This window comes from Dendropsophus ebraccatus, chromosome 13 (genome assembly GCF_027789765.1).
Source record: "Dendropsophus ebraccatus isolate aDenEbr1 chromosome 13, aDenEbr1.pat, whole genome shotgun sequence".
In the NCBI taxonomy this organism is placed as follows: Eukaryota; Metazoa; Chordata; class Amphibia; order Anura; family Hylidae; genus Dendropsophus; species Dendropsophus ebraccatus.
Genome location: NC_091466.1, coordinates 4,065,448 through 4,088,928, shown reverse-complemented (window position 1 = coordinate 4,088,928; position 23,481 = coordinate 4,065,448). Strand labels below are relative to the sequence as shown.

Genomic DNA, 23,481 nt, shown 5'->3' with positions numbered 1-23,481 from the left:
CACGGCTCTCATTATATACCTGCCCCCCCCCCACACAGCTCTCATTATATACCTGCCCCCCCCACCACACAGCTCTCATTATATACCTGCCCCCCCCACCACACAGCTCTCATTATATACCTGCCCCCCCACCACACAGCTCTCATTATATACCTGCCCCTCCCCCACCACACAGCTCTCATTATATACCTGCCCCCCACCACACAGCTCTCATTATATACCTGCCCCCCCCACCACACAGCTCTCATTATATACCTGCCCCTCCCCCCACCACACAGCTCTCATTATATACCTGCCCCCCCACCACACAGCTCTCATATATACCTGCCCCTCCCCCACCACACAGCTCTCATTATATACCTGCCCCCCACCACACAGCTCTCATTATATACCTGCCCCCCCACCACACAGCTCTCATTATATACCTGCCCCTCCCCCCACCACACAGCTCTCATTATATACCTGCCCCCCCCCCACCACACAGCTCTCATTATATACCTGCCCCTCCCCCCACCACACAGCTCTCATTATATACCTGCCCCCCCCCCCCACCACACAGCTCTCATTATATACCTGCCCCCCCCCACCACACAGCTCTCATTATATACCTGCCCCCCCCCCACCACACAGCTCTCATTATATACCCCCCACCACACAGCTCTCATTATATACCTGCCCCCCACCACACAGCTCTCATTATATACCTGCCCCCCACCACACAGCTCTTATTATATACCTGCCCCCCCCCACCACACAGCTCTCATTATATACCTGCCCCCCAACCACACAGCTCTCATTATATACCTGCCCCCCCCCACCACACAGCTCTCATTATATACCTGCCCCCCCCCACCACACAGCTCTCATTATATACCTGCCCCCCACCACACAGCTCTCATTATATACCTGCCCCCCCACCACACAGCTCTCATTATATACCTGCCCCCCACCACACAGCTCTCATTATATACCTGCCCCCCCACCACACAGCTCTCATTATATACCTGCCCCCCCCCACCACACAGCTCTCATTATATACCCCCCACCACACAGCTCTTATTATATACACCCAAGTAAGTATAGGTGTAGGGGTGATATGTAGGGGTAATATGTATGGGGGTGATATGTATAGGTGTAGGGATGATGTGCATGGGTGTAGGGGTGATATGTATGGGTGTAGGGTGTAGCATGTATGGGTGTAGGGGTGATATGTATGGGTGGTGTGTATGCAGGGCCGGCCTTAGGGTAGACGGCACCCTGTGCAAAACTTTTTTCGGCGCCCAACCCCCTTCAGTTGCAGTGTTGCATGACCACAACCCCATCATACCCTATCAGGGTACAAGAATCCAGTAATAGTAGCAAATCCTGGCACTACTTATCCTCGCCGGTCATCCAGCCAAGTGTACAGACGCTGGGGCACAGGAAGCTCGTGCAGGTAAATGGTGGTATTACAGTGTCACACAGCGGTGCTCAGTCCATGAGAGGTACTTACAAGAATACGATGTAGAAAATAATAGCGAGACGGCACTCACCGGATTCAGCTGGATGCTGTTTATTTGCAAGGCTACCTTGTATGCCATTGCATTTGTATTCTGTGATTTTTGCAAATAAACAGCATCCAGCTGAATCCGGTGACTCGCTATTATTTTCTACATCATTCCCTCATCATACATCATATCAGGGGATGATGGGGGTTGAAGTCATTTAACACTGCAGCTATGAGGGTATGGTGGGGGTTGTGGTCATGTAACAATGCAGCTATGAGGGTATGATGGGGGTTGTGGTCATGTAACACTGCAGCTATGAGGGTATGGTGGGGGTTGTGGTCATGTAACACTGCAGCTATGAGGGTATGGTGGGGGTTGTGGTCATGTAACAATGCAGCTATGAGGGTATGATGGGGGTTGTGGTCATGTAACACTGCAGCTATGAGGGTATGGTGGGGGTTGTGGTCATGTAACACTGCAGCTATGAGGGTATGGTGGGGGTTGTGGTCATGTAACAATGCAGCTATGAGGGTATGATGGGGGTTGTGGTCATGTAACAATGCAGCTATGAGGGTATGATGGGGGTTGTGGTCATGTAACACTGCAGCTATGAGGGTATGATGGGGGTTGTGGTCATGTAACAATGCAGCTATGAGGGTATGGTGGGGGTTGTGGTCATGTAACACACACCAGCTATCGGGGGGGGGGGGGGGGGGGGTTGTAGTCATATAACACTGCAGCTTTTAGGGTATGATGGGAGTTGTGGTCATGTAACACTGCAGCTATGAGGGTATGATGGGGGTTGTGGTCATGTAACACTGCAGCTATCACGGTATAATGGGGCGTTGGGAAATACTACCAGCACTCAGCAGCCTGACAGACAACACATTGATGATGACACTCACTAACAGAGTTGCTGCTGCTCCTTTTCATAGTCCAGTCCCTGGTAGGAGGCCTTCAGCTGCCGCCATCACTCCCCCTTCTCACACACAGCAGGAGAGGGGGAGGGGCCGTCAGCAGCTCCGTGCAGCATGTGAGTGTGAGGAGAGAGAGGAGAGAACCAGCCCGGGCTAGAGGCGGCATCCGGGGGCTGAGAGGGCCGCACTTGCCAGACCATCAGTACCTGTGTAGGGGAAATGTGTTTGGGTGTATGGGTGATGTGTAGGGTGGTATGGGTGTAGGGGTGATGTATATGGGTGTAGGTGATATGTATGGGTGTAGTGTAGGGTGTTATGAGTAATATGTAGAGGTGTAGGGGTGATATGTAGGGGTGTAGTGTAGGGTGTTATGGGTGTAGTGGTGATATGTAGGGGTTATATGTATGGGTGTGGTGTGATGTGGATGTAGGGGTGTAGTGTAGGGTATTATGGGTGTAGTGGTGATATGTAGGGGTTATATGTATGGGTGTGGTGTGATGTGGATGTAGGGGTGTAGTGTAGGGTGTTATGGGTGTAGTGGTGATATGTATGGGTGTGGGGTGTTATGGGTGTAGTGGTGATATGTAGGGGTTATATGTATGGGTGTGGTGTGATGTGGATGTAGGGGTGTAGTGTAGGGTATTATGGGTGTAGTGGTGATATTTAGGGGTTATATGTATGGGTGTGGTGTGATGTGGATGTAGGGGTGTAGTGTAGGGTGTTATGGGTGTAGTGGTGATATGTATGGGTGTGGGGTGTTATGGGTGTAGTGGTGATATGTAGGGGTTATATGTATGGGTGTGGTGTGATGTGGATGTAGGGGTGTAGTGTAGGGTATTATGGGTGTAGTGGTGATATGTATGGGTGTGGGGTGTTATGGGTGTAGTGGTGATATGTAGGGGTTATATGTATGGGTGTGGTGTGATGTGGATGTAGGGGTGTAGTGTAGGGTATTATGGGTGTAGTGGTGATATGTAGGGGTTATATGTATGGGTGTGGTGTGATGTGGATGTAGGGGTGTAGTGTAGGGTATTATGGGTGTAGTGGTGATATGTATGGGTGTGGGGTGTTATGGGTGTAGTGGTGATATGTAGGGGTTATATGTATGGGTGTGGTGTGATGTGGATGTAGGGGTGTAGTGTAGGGTATTATGGGTGTAGTGGTGATATGTAGGGGTTATATGTATGGGTGTGGTGTGATGTGGATGTAGGGGTGTAGTGTAGGGTATTATGGGTGTAGTGGTGATATGTATGGGTGTAGGGTGTTATGGGTGTAGTGGTGATATGTAGGGGTTATATGTATGGGTGTGGTGTGATGTGGATGTAGGGGTGTAGTGTAGGGTATTATGGGTGTAGTGGTGATATGTATGGGTGTGGGGTGTTATGGGTGTAGTGGTGATATGTAGGGGTTATATGTATGGGTGTGGTGTGATGTGGATGTAGGGGTGTAGTGTAGGGTATTATGGGTGTAGTGGTGATATGTAGGGGTTATATGTATGGGTGTGGTGTGATGTGGATGTAGGGGTATAGTGTAGGGTATTATGGGTGTAGTGGTGATATGTAGGGGTTATATGTAGGGGTGTGGTGTGATGTGGATGTAGGGGTGTAGTGTAGGGTGTTATGGGTGTAGTGGTGATATGTATGGGTGTGGGGTGTTATGGGTGTAGTGGTGATATGTAGGGGTTATATGTATGGGTGTGGTGTGATGTGGATGTAGGGGTGTAGTGTAGGGTATTATGGGTGTAGTGGTGATATGGATGAGTGTGGGGTGTTATGGGTGTAGTGGTGATATGTAGGGGTTATATGTATGGGTGTGGTGTGATGTGGATGTAGGGGTGTAGTGTAGGGTATTATGGGTGTAGTGGTGATATGTATGGGTGTGGGGTGTTATGGGTGTAGTGGTGATATGTAGGGGTTATATGTATGGGTGTGGTGTGATGTGGATGTAGGGGTGTAGTGTAGGGTATTATGGGTGTAGTGGTGATATGTATGGGTTATATGTATGGGTGTGGTGTGATGTGGATGTAGGGGTGTAGTGTAGGGTATTATGGGTGTAGTGGTGATATGTATGGGTGTGGGGTGTTATGGGTGTAATGGTGATGTGTAGGGGTTATATGTATGGGTGTGGGGTTATATGTATGGGTGATATGTATGGGTGTAGTGTAGGGTTTTTTGGGTGATATGTAGAGGTGTAGTGGTGATATGTATGGGAATAGGGTGATAGTCTCAAGATTTTGCAGTTCAGCCTCATGGACTGATATGTTTCCAGCAGACATGGGGTTAATTAGTGGTCCTCAGGCTGCAAGATAACTTGTTGCCATGGCTGCCACTGTTGCTAGGAGACATACTTTACCCCCAGCAATGGATGCTGTGCTGTAGATCTGGGTTGACAAGGGTGGCCGGAGGCTGCGGAGGGAGGGGGGGGGGGGGGGACAGGATTACCTAATCATCTGCCCCACGTCCTGGTCTGATCCCCCGAAACACAGAGATGGTCCAGGCACATCATTTGCACAGAGCCAGATGCTCAGTAACTATGGAAACAAGGAATCACGTTCCCTAGCAACCACCCACTCACTCCAATTTATCCGTAAGGTTGCCGGGTAACCACAGTGACATCATCACTTCTCCATGTAAACAATGGAAGGAGGGAGATGGAGCAGGGAGGGGACCGAGGGAATGATGGGGGGGATGGAGACGAGTGATATTATAACCCATACATTATATGTGTAGCACATGACGCCCTGTGCTCTGCCTGCAGGGGGCGCACAAGGGGTTAACGGGACTACAAGCAGGAGAATAAAGGAATAAGATGGGATCATAGAAAAAACAGTCCAGGAATATAGAGGAGTGTGACCCCCGCAGGACAGGAGGAGCACGGAATATAGAGGAGTGTGACCCCTGCAGGAAAGGGGGAGCACGGAATATAGAGGAGTGTGACCCCCTGCAGGACAGGAGGAGCACGGAATATAGAGGAGTGTGACCCCCTGCAGGAAAGGGGGAGCACGGAATATAGAGGAGTGTGACCCCCTGCAGGAAAGGAGGAGCACGGAATATAGAGGAGTGTGACCCCCTGCAGGAAAGGAGGAGCACGGAATATAGAGGAGTGTGACCCCTGCGGGACAGGACAGGAGGAGCACGGAATATAGAGGAGTGTGACCCCTGCAGGACAGGAGGAACACGGAATATAGAGGAGTGTGACCCCTGCGGGACAGGACAGGGGGAGCACAGAATATAGAGGAGTGTGACCCCTGCAGGACAGGAGGAACACGGAATATAGAGGAGTGTGACCCCTGCAGGACAGGAGGAGCACGGAATATAGAGGAGTGTGACCCCCGCAGGACAGGACAGGAGGAGCACGGAATATAGAGGAGTGTGACCCCTGCAGGACAGGAGGAGCACGGAATATAGAGGAGTGTGACCCCTGCGGGACAGGACAGGAGGAGCACGGAATATAGAGGAGTGTGACCCCTGCAGGACAGGAGGAACACGGAATATAGAGGAGTGTGACCCCTGCGGGACAGGACAGGGGGAGCACAGAATATAGAGGAGTGTGACCCCTGCAGGACAGGAGGAGCACGGAATATAGAGGAGTGTGACCCCTGCGGGACAGGACAGGGGGAGCACAGAATATAGAGGAGTGTGACCCCTGCGGGACAGGACAGGGGGAGCACAGAATATAGAGGAGTGTGACCCCCGCAGGACAGGAGGAGCACGGAATATAGAGGAGTGTGACCCCTGCAGGACAGGAGGAGCATGGAATATAGAGGAGTGTGACCCCCTGCAGGACAGGAGGAGCATGGAATATAGAGGAGTGTGACCCCCTGCAGGACAGGAGGAACACGGAATATAGAGGAGTGTGACCCCCGCAGGACAGGAGGAGCACGGAATATAGAGGAGTGTGACCCCCTGCAGGAAAGGAGGAGCACGGAATATAGAGGAGTGTGACCCCTGCAGGACAGGAGGAGCATGGAATATAGAGGAGTGTGACCCCCTGCAGGACAGGAGGAGCACGGAATATAGAGGAGTGTGACCCCCTGCAGGAAAGGGGGAGCACGGAATATAGAGGAGTGTGACCTCCGCAGGACAGGAGGAGCACGGAATATAGAGGAGTGTGACCCCTGCGGGACAGGACAGGAGGAGCACGGAATATAGAGGAGTGTGACCCCTGCAGGACAGGAGGAGCACGGAATATAGAGGAGTGTGACCCCCTGCAGGACAGGAGGAGCATGGAATATAGAGGAGTGTGACCCCCTGCAGGAAAGGGGGAGCACGGAATATAGAGGAGTGTGACCCCTGCAGGACAGGAGGAGCACGGAATATAGAGGAGTGTGACCCCCTGCAGAAAAGGGGGAGCACGGAATATAGAGGAGTGTGACCCCTGCGGGACAGGAGGAGCATGGAATATAGAGGAGTGTGACCCCCTGCAGGAAAGGGGGAGCACGGAATATAGAGGAGTGTGACCCCCTGCAGGAAAGGGGGAGCACGGAATATAGAGGAGTGTGACCCCCTGCAGGACAGGAGGAGCATGGAATATAGAGGAGTGTGACCCCCTGCAGGACAGGAGGAGCATGGAATATAGAAGAGTGTGACCCCCTGCAGGAAAGGGGGAGCACGGAATATAGAGGAGTGTGACCCCTGCAGGACAGGAGGAGCACGGAATATAGAGGAGTGTGACCCCCTGCAGGAAAGGGGGAGCACGGAATATAGAGGAGTGTGACCCCTGCGGGACAGGAGGAGCATGGAATATAGAGGAGTGTGACCCCCTGCAGGAAAGGGGGAGCACGGAATATAGAGGAGTGTGACCCCCTGCAGGAAAGGGGGAGCACGGAATATAGAGGAGTGTGACCCCTGCGGGACAGGAGGAGCATGGAATATAGAGGAGTGTGACCCCCTGCAGGAAAGGGGGAGCACGAAATATAGAGGAGTGTGACCCCCTGCAGGACAGGAGGAGCATGGAATATAGAGGAGTGTGACCCCCTGCAGGAAAGGGGGAGCACGGAATATAGAGGAGTGTGACCCCTGCAGGAAAGGGGGAGCACGGAATATAGAGGAGTGTGACCCCTGCGGGACAGGAGGAGCATGGAATATAGAGGAGTGTGACCCCCTGCAGGAAAGGGGGAGCACAGAATATAGAGGAGTGTGACCCCTGCAGCACAGGAGGAACACGGAATATAGAGGAGTGTGACCCCCACAGGACAGGAGGTGCACGGAATATAGAGGAGTGTGACCCCCTGCAGGAAAGGGGGAGCACGGAATATAGAGGAGTGTGACCCCCTGCAGGACAGGAGGAGCACGGAATATAGAGGAGTGTGACCCCTGCGGGACAGGAGGAGCATGGAATATAGAGGAGTGTGACCCCCCGCAGGACAGGAGGAGCACGGAATATAGAGGAGTGTGACCCCTGCAGGAAAGGGGGAGCACGGAATATAGAGGAGTGTGACCCCCTGCAGGACAGGAGGAGCACGGAATATAGAGGAGTGTGACCCCTGCAGGAAAGGGGGAGCACGGAATATAGAGGAGTGTGACCCCTGCGGGACAGGAGGAGCACGGAATATAGAGGAGTGTGACCCCCTGCAGGAAAGGGGGAGCACGGAATATAGAGGAGTGTGACCCCCTGCAGGACAGGAGGAGCATGGAATATAGAGGAGTGTGACCCCCTGCAGGAAAGGGGGAGCACGGAATATAGAGGAGTGTGACCCCCTGCAGGACAGGAGGAACACGGAATATAGAGGAGTGTGACCCCTGCAGGAAAGGGGGAGCACGGAATATAGAGGAGTGTGACCCCCTGCAGGACAGGAGGAACACGGAATATAGAGGAGTGTGACCCCTGCAGGAAAGGGGGAGCACAGAATATAGAGGAGTGTGACCCCTGCAGCACAGGAGAAACACGGAATATAGAGGAGTGTGACCCCCACAGGACAGGAGGTGCACGGAATATAGAGGAGTGTGACCCCCTGCAGGAAAGGGGGAGCACGGAATATAGAGGAGTGTGACCCCTGCAGCACAGGAGGCACACGGAATATAGAGGAGTGTGACCCCCGCAGGACAGGAGGAGCACGGAATATAGAGGAGTGTGACCCCCTGCAGGAAAGGGGGAGCACGGAATATAGAGGAGTGTGACCCCCTGCAGGACAGGAGGAACACGGAATATAGGAGTGTGACCCCTGCAGGAAAGGGGGAGCACGGAATATAGAGGAGTGTGACCCCCTGCAGGAAAGGGGGAGCACGGAATATAGAGGAGTGTGACCCCCTGCAGGACAGTAGGAACACGGAATATAGAGGAGTGTGACCCCTGCAGGAAAGGGGGAGCACGGAATATAGAGGAGTGTGACCCCCTGCAGGACAGGAGGAACACGGAATATAGAGGAGTGTGACCCCTTCAGGAAAGGGGGAGCACAGAATATAGAGGAGTGTGACCCCTGCAGCACAGGAGGCACACGGAATATAGAGGAGTGTGACCCCCGCAGGACAGGAGGAGCACGGAATATAGAGGAGTGTGACCCCCTGCAGGACAGGAGGAGCATGGAATATAGAGGAGTGTGACCCCCTGCAGGAAAGGGGGAGCACGGAATATAGAGGAGTGTGACCCCCTGCAGGACAGGAGGAACACGGAATATAGAGGAGTGTGACCCCTGCAGGAAAGGGGGAGCACGGAATATAGAGGAGTGTGACCCCCTGCAGGACAGGAGGAACACGGAATATAGAGGAGTGTGACCCCTTCAGGAAAGGGGGAGCACAGAATATAGAGGAGTGTGACCCCTGCAGCACAGGAGGCACACGGAATATAGAGGAGTGTGACCCCCGCAGGACAGGAGGAGCACGGAATATAGAGGTGTGTGACCCCCGCAGGACAGGAGGAGCACGGAATATAGAGGAGTGTGACCCCTGCAGGACAGGACAGGACAGGATGAGCACGGAACATAGAGGAGTGTGCAATAACTGGATGCCATGTGGCCCCTCCAATCACCGAACTTGTATCACCAGTACATGTGTCATGTGACTCCTGATGGCGACGCTCCCCCCCTTCGCCCAGCTGAGGCCAATTAGTACAAAAAAGTAATGGAAAATCACGCCGCCAATTATCTGGCAGACCGGAAGCCTCACTGTGTCCCAGAGGATACAGCATAATGGCGCAGGTGCTGTGAGCAGACATCATCCACCTACCGCATTAGCATCCTGACCGCCATATTGGTTTGTTGTTGCAGCTATGTGACGGGGAGACATTATAGATGCCGCTCACCAGCATGGGAGACGGCGCGGTCTGTAGATCAGAAGCCAGCTGTGTGCTGATTCCTCCTCTAATCGCCCGCACAAAATCCCAGCAGAGCCCCCCGCTAATCCCGGGATTATCCAATCACCTGGTAATCCCCCACATCCCAGCATGCCGTGTGCCTCCCAGGGATTAGCAGCCAGCAGATAATGCGCAGCACAGACCCCATGGCTTCCCTGCACGGGGTCATGTGTGTGATGTCATCCGCTATGACATCACACCGTCCACCCTCCTCCTGTCACAATCATGTTGGAGTGGGCAGAAGCCCAGAGCCAAGTATACCATCATATTTACAGCATTGTCACCAGGGTGGGGGGCTGCACTGAAGCCAATGGTGCGGAGGCGGGTGGCACTGGGTGCTGGTCAGGACAGAGCCACCCAATGTTATATATGATATATGCTATCCCCAGGTGAGTACAGAAGCCCCGCCTCCTAACTCCAACCTCATCTGTCAATCAAACACCATGTACAGAACTGTGTTGTACTGTGGAGACGACAACATCATACTACACGACTACACAGCCACAGCAGATGGCAGCGGGCACACAAAGAGCTACAGGCAAGAAGCCACAAAACCAGACACCAGATACCCCAACACGACACAGAGCGAGGGCACAACTCACACTGGGGGGCGCCGGCGGGGCCGGGACACGAGGCTACACCCTGAGTGTGAGAGGACGAGAGACACGGGTTAGAGAGGTGCCCCTCAACGCCCGGGCAGCTGCCATACATACAGCACAGAGGAGGGGGATGGAAGAGCAACATCTCCGGGGCCTGAGAGGATTACAGGATGACAGCAGTATAAGCCTGTTATATCAATTAGAAGGATGAGATAGAGAGAGTGGGCACAGGAAGCCCACCGGGCCAAAAACCAGCTACCTGACCCCTGACGTTCTGCCCCCATATAACCAGCCCTGACCTCTCCGTGAACCCCCCCCAATATAACCAGCCCTGACCCCCCCCAATATAACCAGCCCTGACCTCTCCCTGAACCCCCCCAATATAACCAGCCCTGACCCCCCAATATAACCAGCCATGACCTCTCCCTGACCCCCCAATATAACCTGCCCTGACCTCTCCCTGCCCCCCCAATATAACAAGCCCTGACCTCTCCCTGAACCCCCCCCAATAAAACCAGCCATGACCCCCCAATATAACCAGCCATGACCTCTCCCTGACCCCCCAATATAACCAGCCCTGACCTCTCCCTGCCCCCCCCAATATAACCAGCCCTGACCTCTCCCTGAACCCCCCAATATAACCAGTCCTGACCTCTCCCTGCCCCCCAATATAACCAGCCCTGACCTCTCCCTGACCCCCCAATATAGCCAGCCCTGACCTCTCCCTGACCCCCCCCCCAATAAAACCAGTCCTGACCTCTCCCTGCCCCACAATATAACCAGCCCTGACCTCTCCCTGACCCCCCAATATAACCAGCCCTGACCTCTCCCTGCCCCCCAATATAACCAGCCCTGACCCCCCCAATATAACCAGCCCTGACCTCTCCCTGCCCCCCCAATATAACCAGCCCTGACCCCCCCAATATAACCAGTCCTGACCTTTCCCTGACCCCCCAATATAACCAGCCATGACCTCTCCCTGACCCCCCAATATAACCAGCCCTAACCTCTCCCTGAACCCCCCAATATAACCAGCCTTGACCTCTCCCTGACCCCCCCCCAATATAACCAGTCCTGACCTCTCCCTGACCCCCAATATAACCAGCCCTGACCTCTCCCTGACCCCCCAATATAACCAGCCCAGACCTCTCCCTGCCCCCCCCCCCAATATAACCAGCCCGGACCTCACCCTGAACCCCCCCAATATAACCAGCCCTGACCTCTCCCTGACCTCTCCCTGACCCCCCCCCAATAAAACCAGCCCTGACCTCTCCCTGACTCCTCCCCAATATAAACAGCCTTGACCTCTCCCTGAACCCCCCCAATATAACCAGCCCTGACCTCTCTTTGACCCCCCCCCAATATAACCAGCCCTGACCTCTCCCTGACTCCCCCCAATATAACCAGCCCTGACCTCTCCCTGACTCCCCCCAATATAACCAGCCATGACCTCTCCCTGACTCCTCCCCAATATAACCAGCCCTGACCTCTCCCTGACTCCTCCCCAATATAACCAGCCCTGACCTCTCCCTGAACCCCCCAATATAACCAGCCCTGACCTCTCCCTGAACCCCCCCCCCAATATAACCAGCCCTGACCTCTCCTTGACCCCCCAATATAACCAGCCCTGACCTCTCCTTGACCCCCCAATATAACCAGCCCTGACCTCTCCCTGACCCCCCCCCTTCCAATATAACCAGCCCTGACCCCCCAAATATAACCAGTCCTGACCTTTCCCTGATCCCCCAATATAACCAGCCATGACCTCTCCCTGCCCCCCCAATATAACCAGCCCTGACCTCTCCCTGCCCCCCCAATATAACCAGCCCTGACCTCTCCCTGATCCCCCAATATAACCAGCCTTGACCTCTCCCTGACCCCCCCAATATAACCAGCCCTGACCTCTCCCTGACCCCCCAATATAACCAGCCCTGACCTCTCCCTGACCCCCCAATATAACCAGCACTGACCTCTCCCTGACTCCTCCCCAATATAACCAGCCCTGACCTCTCCCTGAACCCCCCAATATAACCAGCCCTGACCTCTCCCTGAACCTCCCCAATATAACCAGCCCTGACCTCTCCTTGACCCCCCAATATAACCAGCTCTGACCTCTCCCTGACCCCCCAATATAACCAGCTCTGACCTCTCCCTGACCCCCCAATATAACCAGCCCTGACCTCTCCCTGAACCTCCCCAATATAACCAGCCCTGACCTCTCCTTGACCCCCCAATATAACCAGCTCTGACCTCTCCCTGACCCCCCCTTCCAATATAACCAGCCCTGACCTCTCCCTGACCCCCCAATATAACCAGCCCTGACCTCTCCCTGAACCCCCCCCCCAATATAACTAGCCCTGACCCCCCCAATATAACCAGCCCTGACCTCTCCCTAAACCCCCCCCAATATAACTAGCCCTGAACTCTCCCTGAACCCCCCCAAATATAACCTGCCCTGACCGCCTTGACCTCTCCCTGACCCCCCCCCCCCAATATATCCAGCCCTGAGCTCTCCCTGACCCCCCCCCCAATATAACCAGTCCTGACCCCAATATACCACCCCATATAACCAACCCTGACCTCTCCCTGCTGCCCCATAATAACCAGCCCTGACCTCTCCCTGCCCCCCCAAAAAAATATAACCAGCCCTGACCTCTCCCTGCCCCCCAATATAACCAGCCCTGACCCCCCCAATATAACCAGCCCTGACCTCTACCTGCCCCCCAATATAACCAGCCCTGACCCCCCCCCAATATAACCAGCCCTGACCTCCCCCCCAATATAACCAGCCCTGACCTCTCCCTGACCCCCCAATATAACCAGCCCTGACCTCTCCCTGACCCCCCAATATAACCAGCCCTGACCTCTCCCTGACCCCCAACATAACCAGCCCTGACCTTTCTCTGCCCCCCCAATATAACCAGCACCTGACCTCTTCCTGACTCCCCCTAATATACTGACTCAATATAACCAGCCCTGACCTCTCCCTGACCCCCCCAATATAATCAGCCCTGACCCATCCAATATAACCAGCCCTGCCCCCAATATAAACAGCCCTGACCTCTACCCTGACCCCCCAATATAACCAGTCCTGACCTCTCCCTGAACCCTCCCAATATAACCAGCTCTGACCTCTCCCTGACCCCCCCTAATATAACCAGCCCTGACCTCGCCCTGAACCCCCCAATATAACCAGCCCTGACCTCTCCCTGAACCCCCCAATATAACCAGCCCTGACCTCTCCCTGACCCCCCAATATAACCAGTCCTGACCTCGCCCTGAACCCTCCCAATATAACCAGCCCTGACCTCGCCCTGAACCCTCCCAATATAACCAGCCCTCTGCCCCCCCCAGTATCCTGTATACTCTGTCCCCAGTAACCAGTATACTCTGCCCCCCCAGTAACCAGTATACTCTGCCCCCCCCCAGTACCCTGTATACTCTGCCCCCCCAGTAACCAGTATACTCTGCCCCCCCCCAGTAACCAGTATACTCTGCCCCCCCAGTAACCAGTATACTCTGCCCCCCCAGTAACCTGTATACTCTGTCCCCCCAGTAACCAGTATACTCTGCCCCCCCCAGTAACCAGTATACTCTGCCCCCCCAGTAACCAGTATACTCTGCCCCCCCCAGTAACCAGTATACTCTGCCCCCCCAGTAACCAGTATACTCTGCCCCCCCAGTAACCAGTATACTCTGCCCCCCCAGTAACCTGTATACTCTGCCCCCCAGTAACCAGTATACTCTACCCCCCAGTAACCAGTATACTCTGCCCCCCCCAGTACCCTGTATACTCTGCCCCCCAGTAACCAGTATACTCTGCCCCCCAGTACCCTGTATACTCTGCCCCCCAGTAACCAGTATACTCTGCCCCCCCAGTACCCTGTATACTCTGCCCCCAGTAACCAGTATACTCTGCCCCCCAGTAACCAGTATACTCTGCCCCCCCCAGTATCCTGTATACTCTGCCCCCCCAGTAACCAGTATACTCTGCCCCCCCAGTAACCAGTATACTCTGCCCCCCCCAGTATCCTGTATACTCTGCACCCCAGTAACCAGTATACTCTGTCCCCCAGTACCATTTATACTCTGCCCCCCCCCAGTATCCTGTATACTCTGCCCCCCCCCAGTACCATGTATACTCTGCCCCCCCCCAGTATCCTGTATACTCTGCCCCCCCAGTAACCAGTATACTCTGCCCCCCCCCCCCCAGTATCCTGTATACTCTGCACCCCAGTAACCAGTATACTCTGTCCCCCAGTACCATGTATACTGTACCCGCTCTCTTGGTGGCTGATATATACTCTTCCCTCCCCTGTATACCCCGCCAGCCTGCCTGTCTAAGGTGCTGCCGCCCCCAGAGCTTACAGTCTGATGGCAGGTGTAACCCCCTCGCCTGCCGCACTGCTGCCAGCACTTACCCCGGGCAAGGTCTTCTGCTCATGGAGGGCGCTCTGGGCTTTCAGTGCTGACTCCCTGGCGCAATAGGTTAAGAAGGCGCATCCTGCAAGACACAACCACAAAGACAAGGGTTACAGAGAGAAAGAGAAGTAGTACTGTGCATTTATACAGAGAAGTAGTACTGTGCAGTGTACATGTATACAGAGAAGTAGTACTGTGCAGTGTACATGTATACAGAGAAGTAGTACTGTGCAGTGTACATTTATACAGAGTAGTACTGTGCAGTGTACATTTATACAGAGAAGTAGTACTGTGCAGTGTACATTTATACAGAGAAGTAGTACTGTGCAGTGTACATGTATACAGAGAAGTAGTACTGTGCAGTGTACATTTATACAGAGAAGTAGTACTTTGCAGTGTACATGTATACAGAGAAGTAGTACTGTGCAGTGTACATGTATACAGAGAAGTAGTACTGTGCAGTGTACATTTATACAGAGAAGTAGTACTGTGCAGTGTACATGTATACAGAGAAGTAGTACTTTGCAGTGTACATGTATACAGAGAAGTAGTACTGTGCAGTGTGCATTTATACAGAGAAGTAGTACTGTGCAGTGTACATTTATACAGAGAAGTAGTACTGTGCAGTGTACATTTATACAGAGAAGTAGTACTGTGCAGTGTACATTTATACAGAGAAGTAGTACTGTGCAGTGTACATTTATACAGAGAAGTAGTACTGTGCAGTGTACATTTATACAGAGAAGTAGTACTGTGCAGTGTACATTTATACAGAGAAGTAGTACTGTGCAGTGTACATTTATACAGAGAAGTAGTACTGTGCAGTGTACATTTATACAGAGTAGTACTGTGCAGTGTACATTTATACAGAGAAGTAGTACTGTGCAGTGTACATGTATACAGAGAAGTAGTACTGTGCAGTGTACATGTATACAGAGAAGTAGTACTGTGCAGTGTACATTTATACAGAGAAGTACTATGCAGTGTACAATTATACAGAGAAGTAGTACTGTGCAGTGTACATGTATACAGAGAAGTAGCACTGTGCAGTGTACATGTATACAGAGAAGTAGTACTGTGCAGTGTACATGTATACAGAGAAGTAGTACTTTGCAGTGTACATGTATACAGAGAAGTAGTACTGTGCAGTGTGCATTTATACAGAGAAGTAGTACTGTGCAGTGTACATTTATACAGAGAAGTAGTACTGTGCAGTGTACATGTATACAGAGAAGTAGTACTTTGCAGTGTACATGTATACAGAGAAGTAGTACTGTGCAGTGTGCATTTATACAGAGAAGTAGTACTGTGCAGTGTACATTTATACAGAGAAGTAGTACTGTGCAGTGTACATTTATACAGAGAAGTAGTACTGTGCAGTGTACATTTATACAGAGAAGTAGTACTGTGCAGTGTACATGTATACAGAGAAGTAGTACTGTGCAGTGTACATGTATACAGAGAAGTAGTACTGTGCAGTGTACATTTATACAGAGTAGTACTGTGCAGTGTACATTTATACAGAGAAGTAGTACTGTGCAGTGTACATGTATACAGAGAAGTAGTACTGTGCAGTGTACATGTATACAGAGAAGTAGTACTGTGCTGTGTAAATTTATACAGAGAAGTAGTACTGTGCAGTGTACATTTATACAAAGAAGTAGTACTGTGCAGTGTACATTTATACAGAGAAGTAGTACTGTGCAGTGTGTGTGTGGGGGGGACCTGTCTCAGGACCATGTGGGGTGCAGAGGGTGACTTCTGTGGAGGAGGGAACACACCCTGTAAATATGGATATGTCTGTGTGCTTGAAAAGGGGGAAGGGAAGTCTGATGAGGACATTAAAGTGACTCTGTACCCACAATCTGACCCCCCAAACCACTTGTACCTTCGGATAGCTGCTTTTAATCCAAGATCTGTCCTGGGGTCCGTTCGGCAGGTGATGCAGTTATTGTTTTAAAAACAACTTTTAAACTTGCAGTGCTGTGTCTAACGGCCGAGGCTTACATTAGTATATGCATTAGGCTGGCACAACCTCTCTGTCCCTCCTCCCCACCCTCCTCATGGTTAGGAATGCTCCAGGCAGATTGTCTCCTATTCCCCATCTGTGTGCATAATGAACATGGGCTGGATCGTTAAGACACCTGTGCAAAGCTGAAACAGCAGTAAATGTTCCTGGAGCATTCCTATTGCTGAGGAGGGTGGGGAGGAAGGACAGAGAGGTGGTGCCAGGCTAATGCATATACTAATGTAAGCCCGGCCATTAGACACAGCGCTGTAGGATTAAAAGTTGTTTTTAAAACAATAACTGCATCACCTGCCGAACAGACCCCAGGACAGATCTTGGATTAAAAGCAGCTATCCGAAGGTACAAGTGGTTTTGGGGGTCAGATTGTGGGTACGGAGTCGCTTTAAGGGGGTTATCCCGTGCTACAAGAACAGGGTCACTTTCTTTCAGAGATAACACGACTCTTGTCTCCTGTTCAGGTGTGGTCTGCAATTAATCTTCATTTAATTCAATGGAACTGAGTTTTAAACCCCACCCAATCTGGAGACAAAAGAGAGGGAAAAGTGGCCATGTTTTTGTACTGCTGGATAACCCTTTTAAAGTGACTGTACCACCAGGCCCAGGCTGAAGGCGGGCTGACCCACCCTTAGTGGGAGGAAACCCTAGCCCCTCTATGATAGGGTTCCATTGATTCTAATGGAGTCACGGCATGGAGGGGCTGGAGTTTCTTCCCAGTGGGGGTGGGTCGGCCCGCCTTCAGCCTGGGCCTGGTGGTACAGTCACTTTAAAAGGGTTATCCAGCAGTACAAAAACATGGCCACTTTTCCCCCTCTCTTGTCTCCAGATTGGGTGGGGTTTAAAACTCACTTCCATTGAAGTCAATGAAGATTAATTGCAAACCACACCTGAACAGGAGACAAGAGAGGGGGAAAAGTGGCCATGTTTTTGTAGGGCTGGGTAACCCCTTAACCCCTTTGTGCTGCAGCTAGTTTGGGCCTTAATGACCAGGCTAATTTTTCAAAATCTGACCTGTCTCACTTTATGCTCTTATAGCTCAGTGATGCTTTAACGTATGCTAGCGATTCTGAGACTGTTTTTTCGTGACATATGGCACTTTATGTTAGTGGCAAAATTTGGTCACTACTTTGTGTGTTTTTTGTGAAAAACATCAAAATATCATGAAAAATTTAAAAAATTTGCATTTTATGAACTTTGAAATTCTCTGCTTCTAAAAAAAGAAAGTCGTAGCACATAAATTAGTTACTAAGTCACATTACCAATATGTCTTCTTTATTCTGGCATAATTTGGTAAACATATTTTACTTTTTTAGGGTGTTATGGGGCTTAGAAATTTATCAGCAAATTATCACATTTTCGTGAAACTGATTTTTTTTAGGGACCAGTTCTTTTTTTAAATGGATTTAGAAGTCTGGTATCCTGAAAACCCCCATAAGTGACCCCATTTTGGAAACTACACACCTTAAAGAATTAATCTAGGGGTATAATGAGCATTTTAACCCTACAGGGGCTGGAGGAAAGTATTCACAATTAGGCAGTAAAAAAATTGAAAATTTAAATTTTCCAATAATATATACGTTTAGATTAAAGTTTCTCATTTTCAAAAGGAATATGAGACAAAAAGCACCCCAAAATTTGTAATGCAGGTTCTCTTGAGTACAACGGTACCCCATATGTGGGCGTAAACCACTGTATGGGCGCACAGCAGGGCTCAGAAGGAAGGGAGCGCCAATTAGCTTTTCCAATGCAGATTTTGCTGAAGAAGTTTCTGAGCGCCAGGTGCGTTTGCAGAGCCCCTGTAGTGTCAGCAGAGAGAAACCCCCCAAAAGTCACCCCATTTTGGAAAGTACACCCCTCAAAGAATTCATCTTGGTGTGTGGTGACCATTTTGACCCCACAGGTATTACAGGAAAGTATTCAAAAGAAGACAGTAAAAATGAAAAACTCGAATTCTTCCAATAATATGTTCGTTTAGTTTGAAATTTCTCAATTTCACGAGGAACAAGAGGAAAAAAGTACCCCAAAATTTGTAACGCAGGTTCTCCTGAGTACAATGGTACCCCATATGTGGGCATAAACCACTGCATGGGCACACAGGAGGGCTCAGAAGGGAAGGAGCGCCAATTAGCTTTTTCAATGCAGATTTTGCTGCAGAAGTTTCCGAGCGCCAGGTGCGTTTGCAGTGCCCCTGTAGTGCCAGCGGAGTAAAATCTCGCCATAAGTCACTCCATTTTGGAAAGTGCACCCCTCAAAGAATTTATTTTGGGGTGTGGTGAGCATTTTGACCCCACAGGTGTTTGAGGAAAATATTCAAAAGTAGACAGTAAAAATGAAAAACTCGAATTTTTCCAATAATATGTTCCTTTAGTTTGAAATTTCTCAATTTCACGAGGAACAGGAGAGAAATGTCACCCCAATATATGTAAAGCAGGTTCTCCTGAGTAGAACAGTACCCCATATGTGGGCATAAACCACTGCATGGGCACACAGCCGGGCTCAGAAGGGAAGGAGCGCCAATTAGCATTTTCAGTGCAGATTTTTCTGAAGAAGTTTCTGAGCGCCAGGTGCGTTTGCAGTGCCCCTGTAGTGTCAGCAGAATAGATTCCCCCCAAAAGTCACCACATTTTGGAAAGAGCACCCCTCAAAGAATTCATCTTGGTGTGTGGTGACCATTTTTACCCCACAGGTATTAGAGGAAAGTATTCAAAATTGGCCAGTAAAAATGAAAAACTCGAATTTTTCCAATAATATGTTGGTTTAGTTTGAAATTTCTCAATTTGACGAGGAACAGGAGAGAAAATTCACCCCAAAATCTGTAACGCAGGTTCTCCTGAGTAAAAAGGTACCTCATATGTGGGCATAAACCACTGTATGGGCACACAGCAGGGCTCAGAAGGGAAGGAGCGCCAATTTACAGGAGCAAAACCGCAGCTAGTAATGGTTATTAGAATAGCGCAGTTACTAAAATAAAATAAAAAAAATGAAATTACAGGTAATGTGGGGTGGTTACGGGCAACCAGGGGTGGTTATGGGCAACCTGAGGTGGTTACAGGTAATCTGGGGTGGTTACGGACAACATGGGGTGGTCACGGGCAACCTGCTGTGGTTACAGGCAACGTGGGGTGGTTACAGGCAACGCGGGGTGGTTACGGGCAACGTGTGGTGGTTATGGGCAACGTGTGGTGGTCACGGGCAACCTGCTGTGGTTACGGCAACGTGGGGTGGTTACAGGCAACGTGGGCTGGTTACAGGCAACGTGGGCTGGTTACAGACAACGTGGGCTGGTTACAGGCAACGTGGGCTGGTTACAGGCAACGTGGGCTGGTTACAGGCAACGTGGGCTGGTAACGGGCAACGTGGGCTGGTTACGGGCAACCTGCTGTGCTTACAGACAATCTGGGATGGTTACGGGAAACGTGGGGTGGTTACGGGCAACCTGCAGTGCTTACAGACAATCTGGGGTGGATACGGGCAACGTGGGGTGGTTACGGGCAACCTGCAGTGCTTACAGACAATCTGGGGTGGTTACAGGCAACGTGGGCTGGTTACGGGCAACCTGCTGTGCTTACAGACAATCTGGGGTGGTTACGGGCAACGTGGGGTGGTTACGGGCAATGTGGGGTGGTTATGGATAAACTGAAGTTCTTATAGGCAATCTGGGGTGGGTACCTGTAATCTGACATGGGCACCGCAATCTGGAGGGGGTCATTGGCAATTTGGGGTGGTCAGAGGCGACGTGTGGTGGTCAGAGGCGACGTGTGGTGGTCAGAGGCGACGTGTGGTGGTCAGAGGCGACGTGCGGTGGTCAGAGGCATCGTGGAGTGGTCAGAGGCATCGTGGCGTGGTCAGAGGCATCGTGGCGTGGTCAGAGGCATCGTGGCGTGGTCAGAGGCATCGTGGCGTGGTCAGAGGCAACGCGCGGTGGTTACGTGCAATCTGGGGGGGGTTACATGTAATCTGGCATGATTACGGGGAACCTGGGGGGTTATGTGCAACCTGGAAGGGTTACAGACAATCTGGGATTGTTACTGATAAACTGAAGTGCTTATAGGTAATCTGGGGTGGGTACATGTAATTTGGGGTGGTTACGGGCAATCTGGAGGGGGTCACTGGCAATTTGCGGTGGTTACGGGCAACGTGCGGTGGTTACGGGCAACGTGCGGTGGTTACGGGCAACGTGCGGTGGTTACGGGCAACGTGCGGTGGTTACGGGTAATCTGGGGAGGGGTTAGGGGTAATTTGGGAGTAAACTGCAATTATTACTATAATAAAAAGTGTGTGTTTTATTTTTTTGTATGTTTGTCACTTTTTGTACTTTATACATTCATTTTCACTGTATTACTATGATTACTGTGATATTTTCTATCACAGTAATCATAGTTCAGTGACAGAGACCAAATTGGTCTCTGTCACTTTAAATTTTCAGAGCTTGGCTGGTTGTGAAGCGCATGCGCACTTCATAACCAGCCAGGACGTCGAGGAGGAAGGAGCTCCAGGAGCAGGTAACGTATATGGGGAAGGGGGGGGGTGACTGGGGGACGGGGGTGACAGGGGGGGTGGGGGGCGACTTGGGGGGTGGGGGGACATCACTTTTTATCCCCTGTCACCAATCATTTATGGTGACAGGGGATAAAAAGTGCCGGGAGCACATGGTACAAGCGATCAGTGGTATATAGTATATACCGCTGATCGCTTGTACCGGGACCCCACAGGGGGGTCCCCGATGACTGCCCCATGCTCTCCGCTACCTCCGGTGGCGGAGAGCATGGGGCTTTCATTCATTTTAACTTTTTAATCGCTGTGAACCGACGTTAGTCGGTTCACAGCGATGGCGGCGGCCATCTTGGAAATGATGGCCGCCGGGGGAGGGGGGTTAGTTATCGGGGCACTAGGGGGGTCTGATCTGGGGTCTGATATACACTTATTTCATCTCCCCCCGCCGTAGATTCACGGCGGGGGGAGATGAAAGGTGGCGGCGGCACCGGTAATCCTCTTTACCGACGGCCGCCGCTATAACGTTAATAGCGGCGATCGTCGGTAAGGGGGGGGGGCCGGGACGGACCCCACACACTGCCCCAACCCCTCAGCTACCTCCGGTAGCCGGGGGGATGGGGTGGGGGCCGTCCCGGCCCCGCAGCCTTATTCTCTGCCATCGCCGTAAAAAGCTGATGGCAGCAGAATAAGGCCCATTAGTGACCGCCGTAGAAAGCCGTATCGGCGGTCACTAAGGGGTTAAGGGTGCGTTCACACGTACAGGATCTGAAGCAGATTTGATGGCGCAGATTTGAAGCTGCCGATTCAAAGCAAATCAATTCAGGGCCATCAAATCTGCTGCGGATCTGCTGCAGATCCTGTACGTGTGAACACACCCTAAAGCTCATTTCACTTCAATAAAACTGAGCAGTAAAACCCCGCCCAAGCTAAAGACAAGAGTGGGGCTGTCTCTAGAAGAAAATGGCCATGTTTTTGTAGCCCTGGATAACCTAAGCACAAGAAGGGGAGGGAGAAAGAGGGCTGTCAAGCTTGATCACCCATGATGGCGGCACCCTCCCCATTGACTCTGGCGAGTATTAACGTCGCCAGCATAAAGTCAGATACGGCAAGATTTATGGCCTTTGATTTTCTCGGTCGAATACAGGCCGACATTTTCTTTTTGCAAGAGACCAGACTTACAGATCTAGCAACTATGCATAAGGCGAAGCGTGAGTGGAGGCATGGCCCCTCTCACTGGTCTCTTGCGGCCGAGCCGTATGACGGGGTGGCGGCTCTTTTTAATACCGCACACAATCGAGCTAGAAATAGGGAGATGTCGGGTATTAGACGTCCTCATGAAGGGACAAGAGTTGCGCCTCATAAACATCTACGGTCCATAGACTAAATGGGACCGCAAAAGTCTCTTTATGAGGATTAAGCTTCTACTTTTTACTAGCTGGCAGGTCATCTTTGGAGGGGACTTTAATGCTGTAACAAGGTCCCGAGATAGAGGAGGCTCCAGAGATCGGCTAGGTTATGATAGCGCCGCTCTGAACAGCATAGCCAGTGAGACTCGTCTGGTGGATGTCCACATCCGACATACTCCAGACGACAGTGGGTTCACCTATTTTAGGGGTAGAGAGGTCAGGTCTAGGATAGATAGGTTTTTTGTTAAGAAGGAGGCTGTCTCTTCACCTTTACAGGTGGTGGAGGTAGAATTCTCCGATCACTGTTTGATTATGTTTTCTTTGAATGTTTCAGAGACCCCCAGGATGGGAAGGGGATTGTGGAAGCTGAATTCGTCTCTCCTGGAAGTCGAGGAAATCAGACAATCCTTTGAGGAGTTTCTGCAGAGCCAGGTACCATTGCTGGACTTATGCAGCACTAAGTCAGAGTGGTGGGAGATGTTCAAAAAACGGGCGGCGAAATTCTTCCGCCAGACCGCGAACCTTAGGAGTCTGAATAGGGATCGCCTATATCAGGCACTAAGGAGGAAACTCGAGGTCCTTGTCTCGAATGGAGGTGACAGAGAGGAGATCTCCAGAGTGAAGTCTTTGCTGAAGACGTGCCAAAACGATAGACACACATCTTTGGTTTTCGAGAGGGATTTCGGGAAGTACCGCTCACCCGACCCTTGTCGAAGCTGTAAGATGTCAGTGGATTGTAAGTTTGTGTCAGGCCTGGTCGATAGTACAGGATCTCTGAACAAGTCCAGATCAGGGATCTTGGAGGTCATCAGAGCCTTCTACTCGCATCTCTTGGGGAAG

The 23,481-nt window shown here is 51.4% G+C and overlaps 1 protein-coding gene across 5 annotated transcripts in view; it reads right to left on the bottom strand.

Moving 5' to 3' along the window:
- CELF3 (CUGBP Elav-like family member 3) overlaps positions 1-23,481 on the bottom strand; it is a 130,817-nt gene that overhangs the window by 36,695 nt on the left and 70,641 nt on the right. For 4 of the 5 annotated variants that reach the window (XM_069950708.1, XM_069950709.1, XM_069950706.1 and 1 more), the window contains exon 2: positions 14,715-14,797. In XM_069950708.1, the coding sequence (XP_069806809.1) occupies positions 14,715-14,797 (83 nt within the window). Of the gene's footprint in view, positions 1-4,845; positions 4,873-14,714; positions 14,798-23,481 lie in introns of those variants that run through there. The other variant, XM_069950710.1, reaches the window with a different exon arrangement.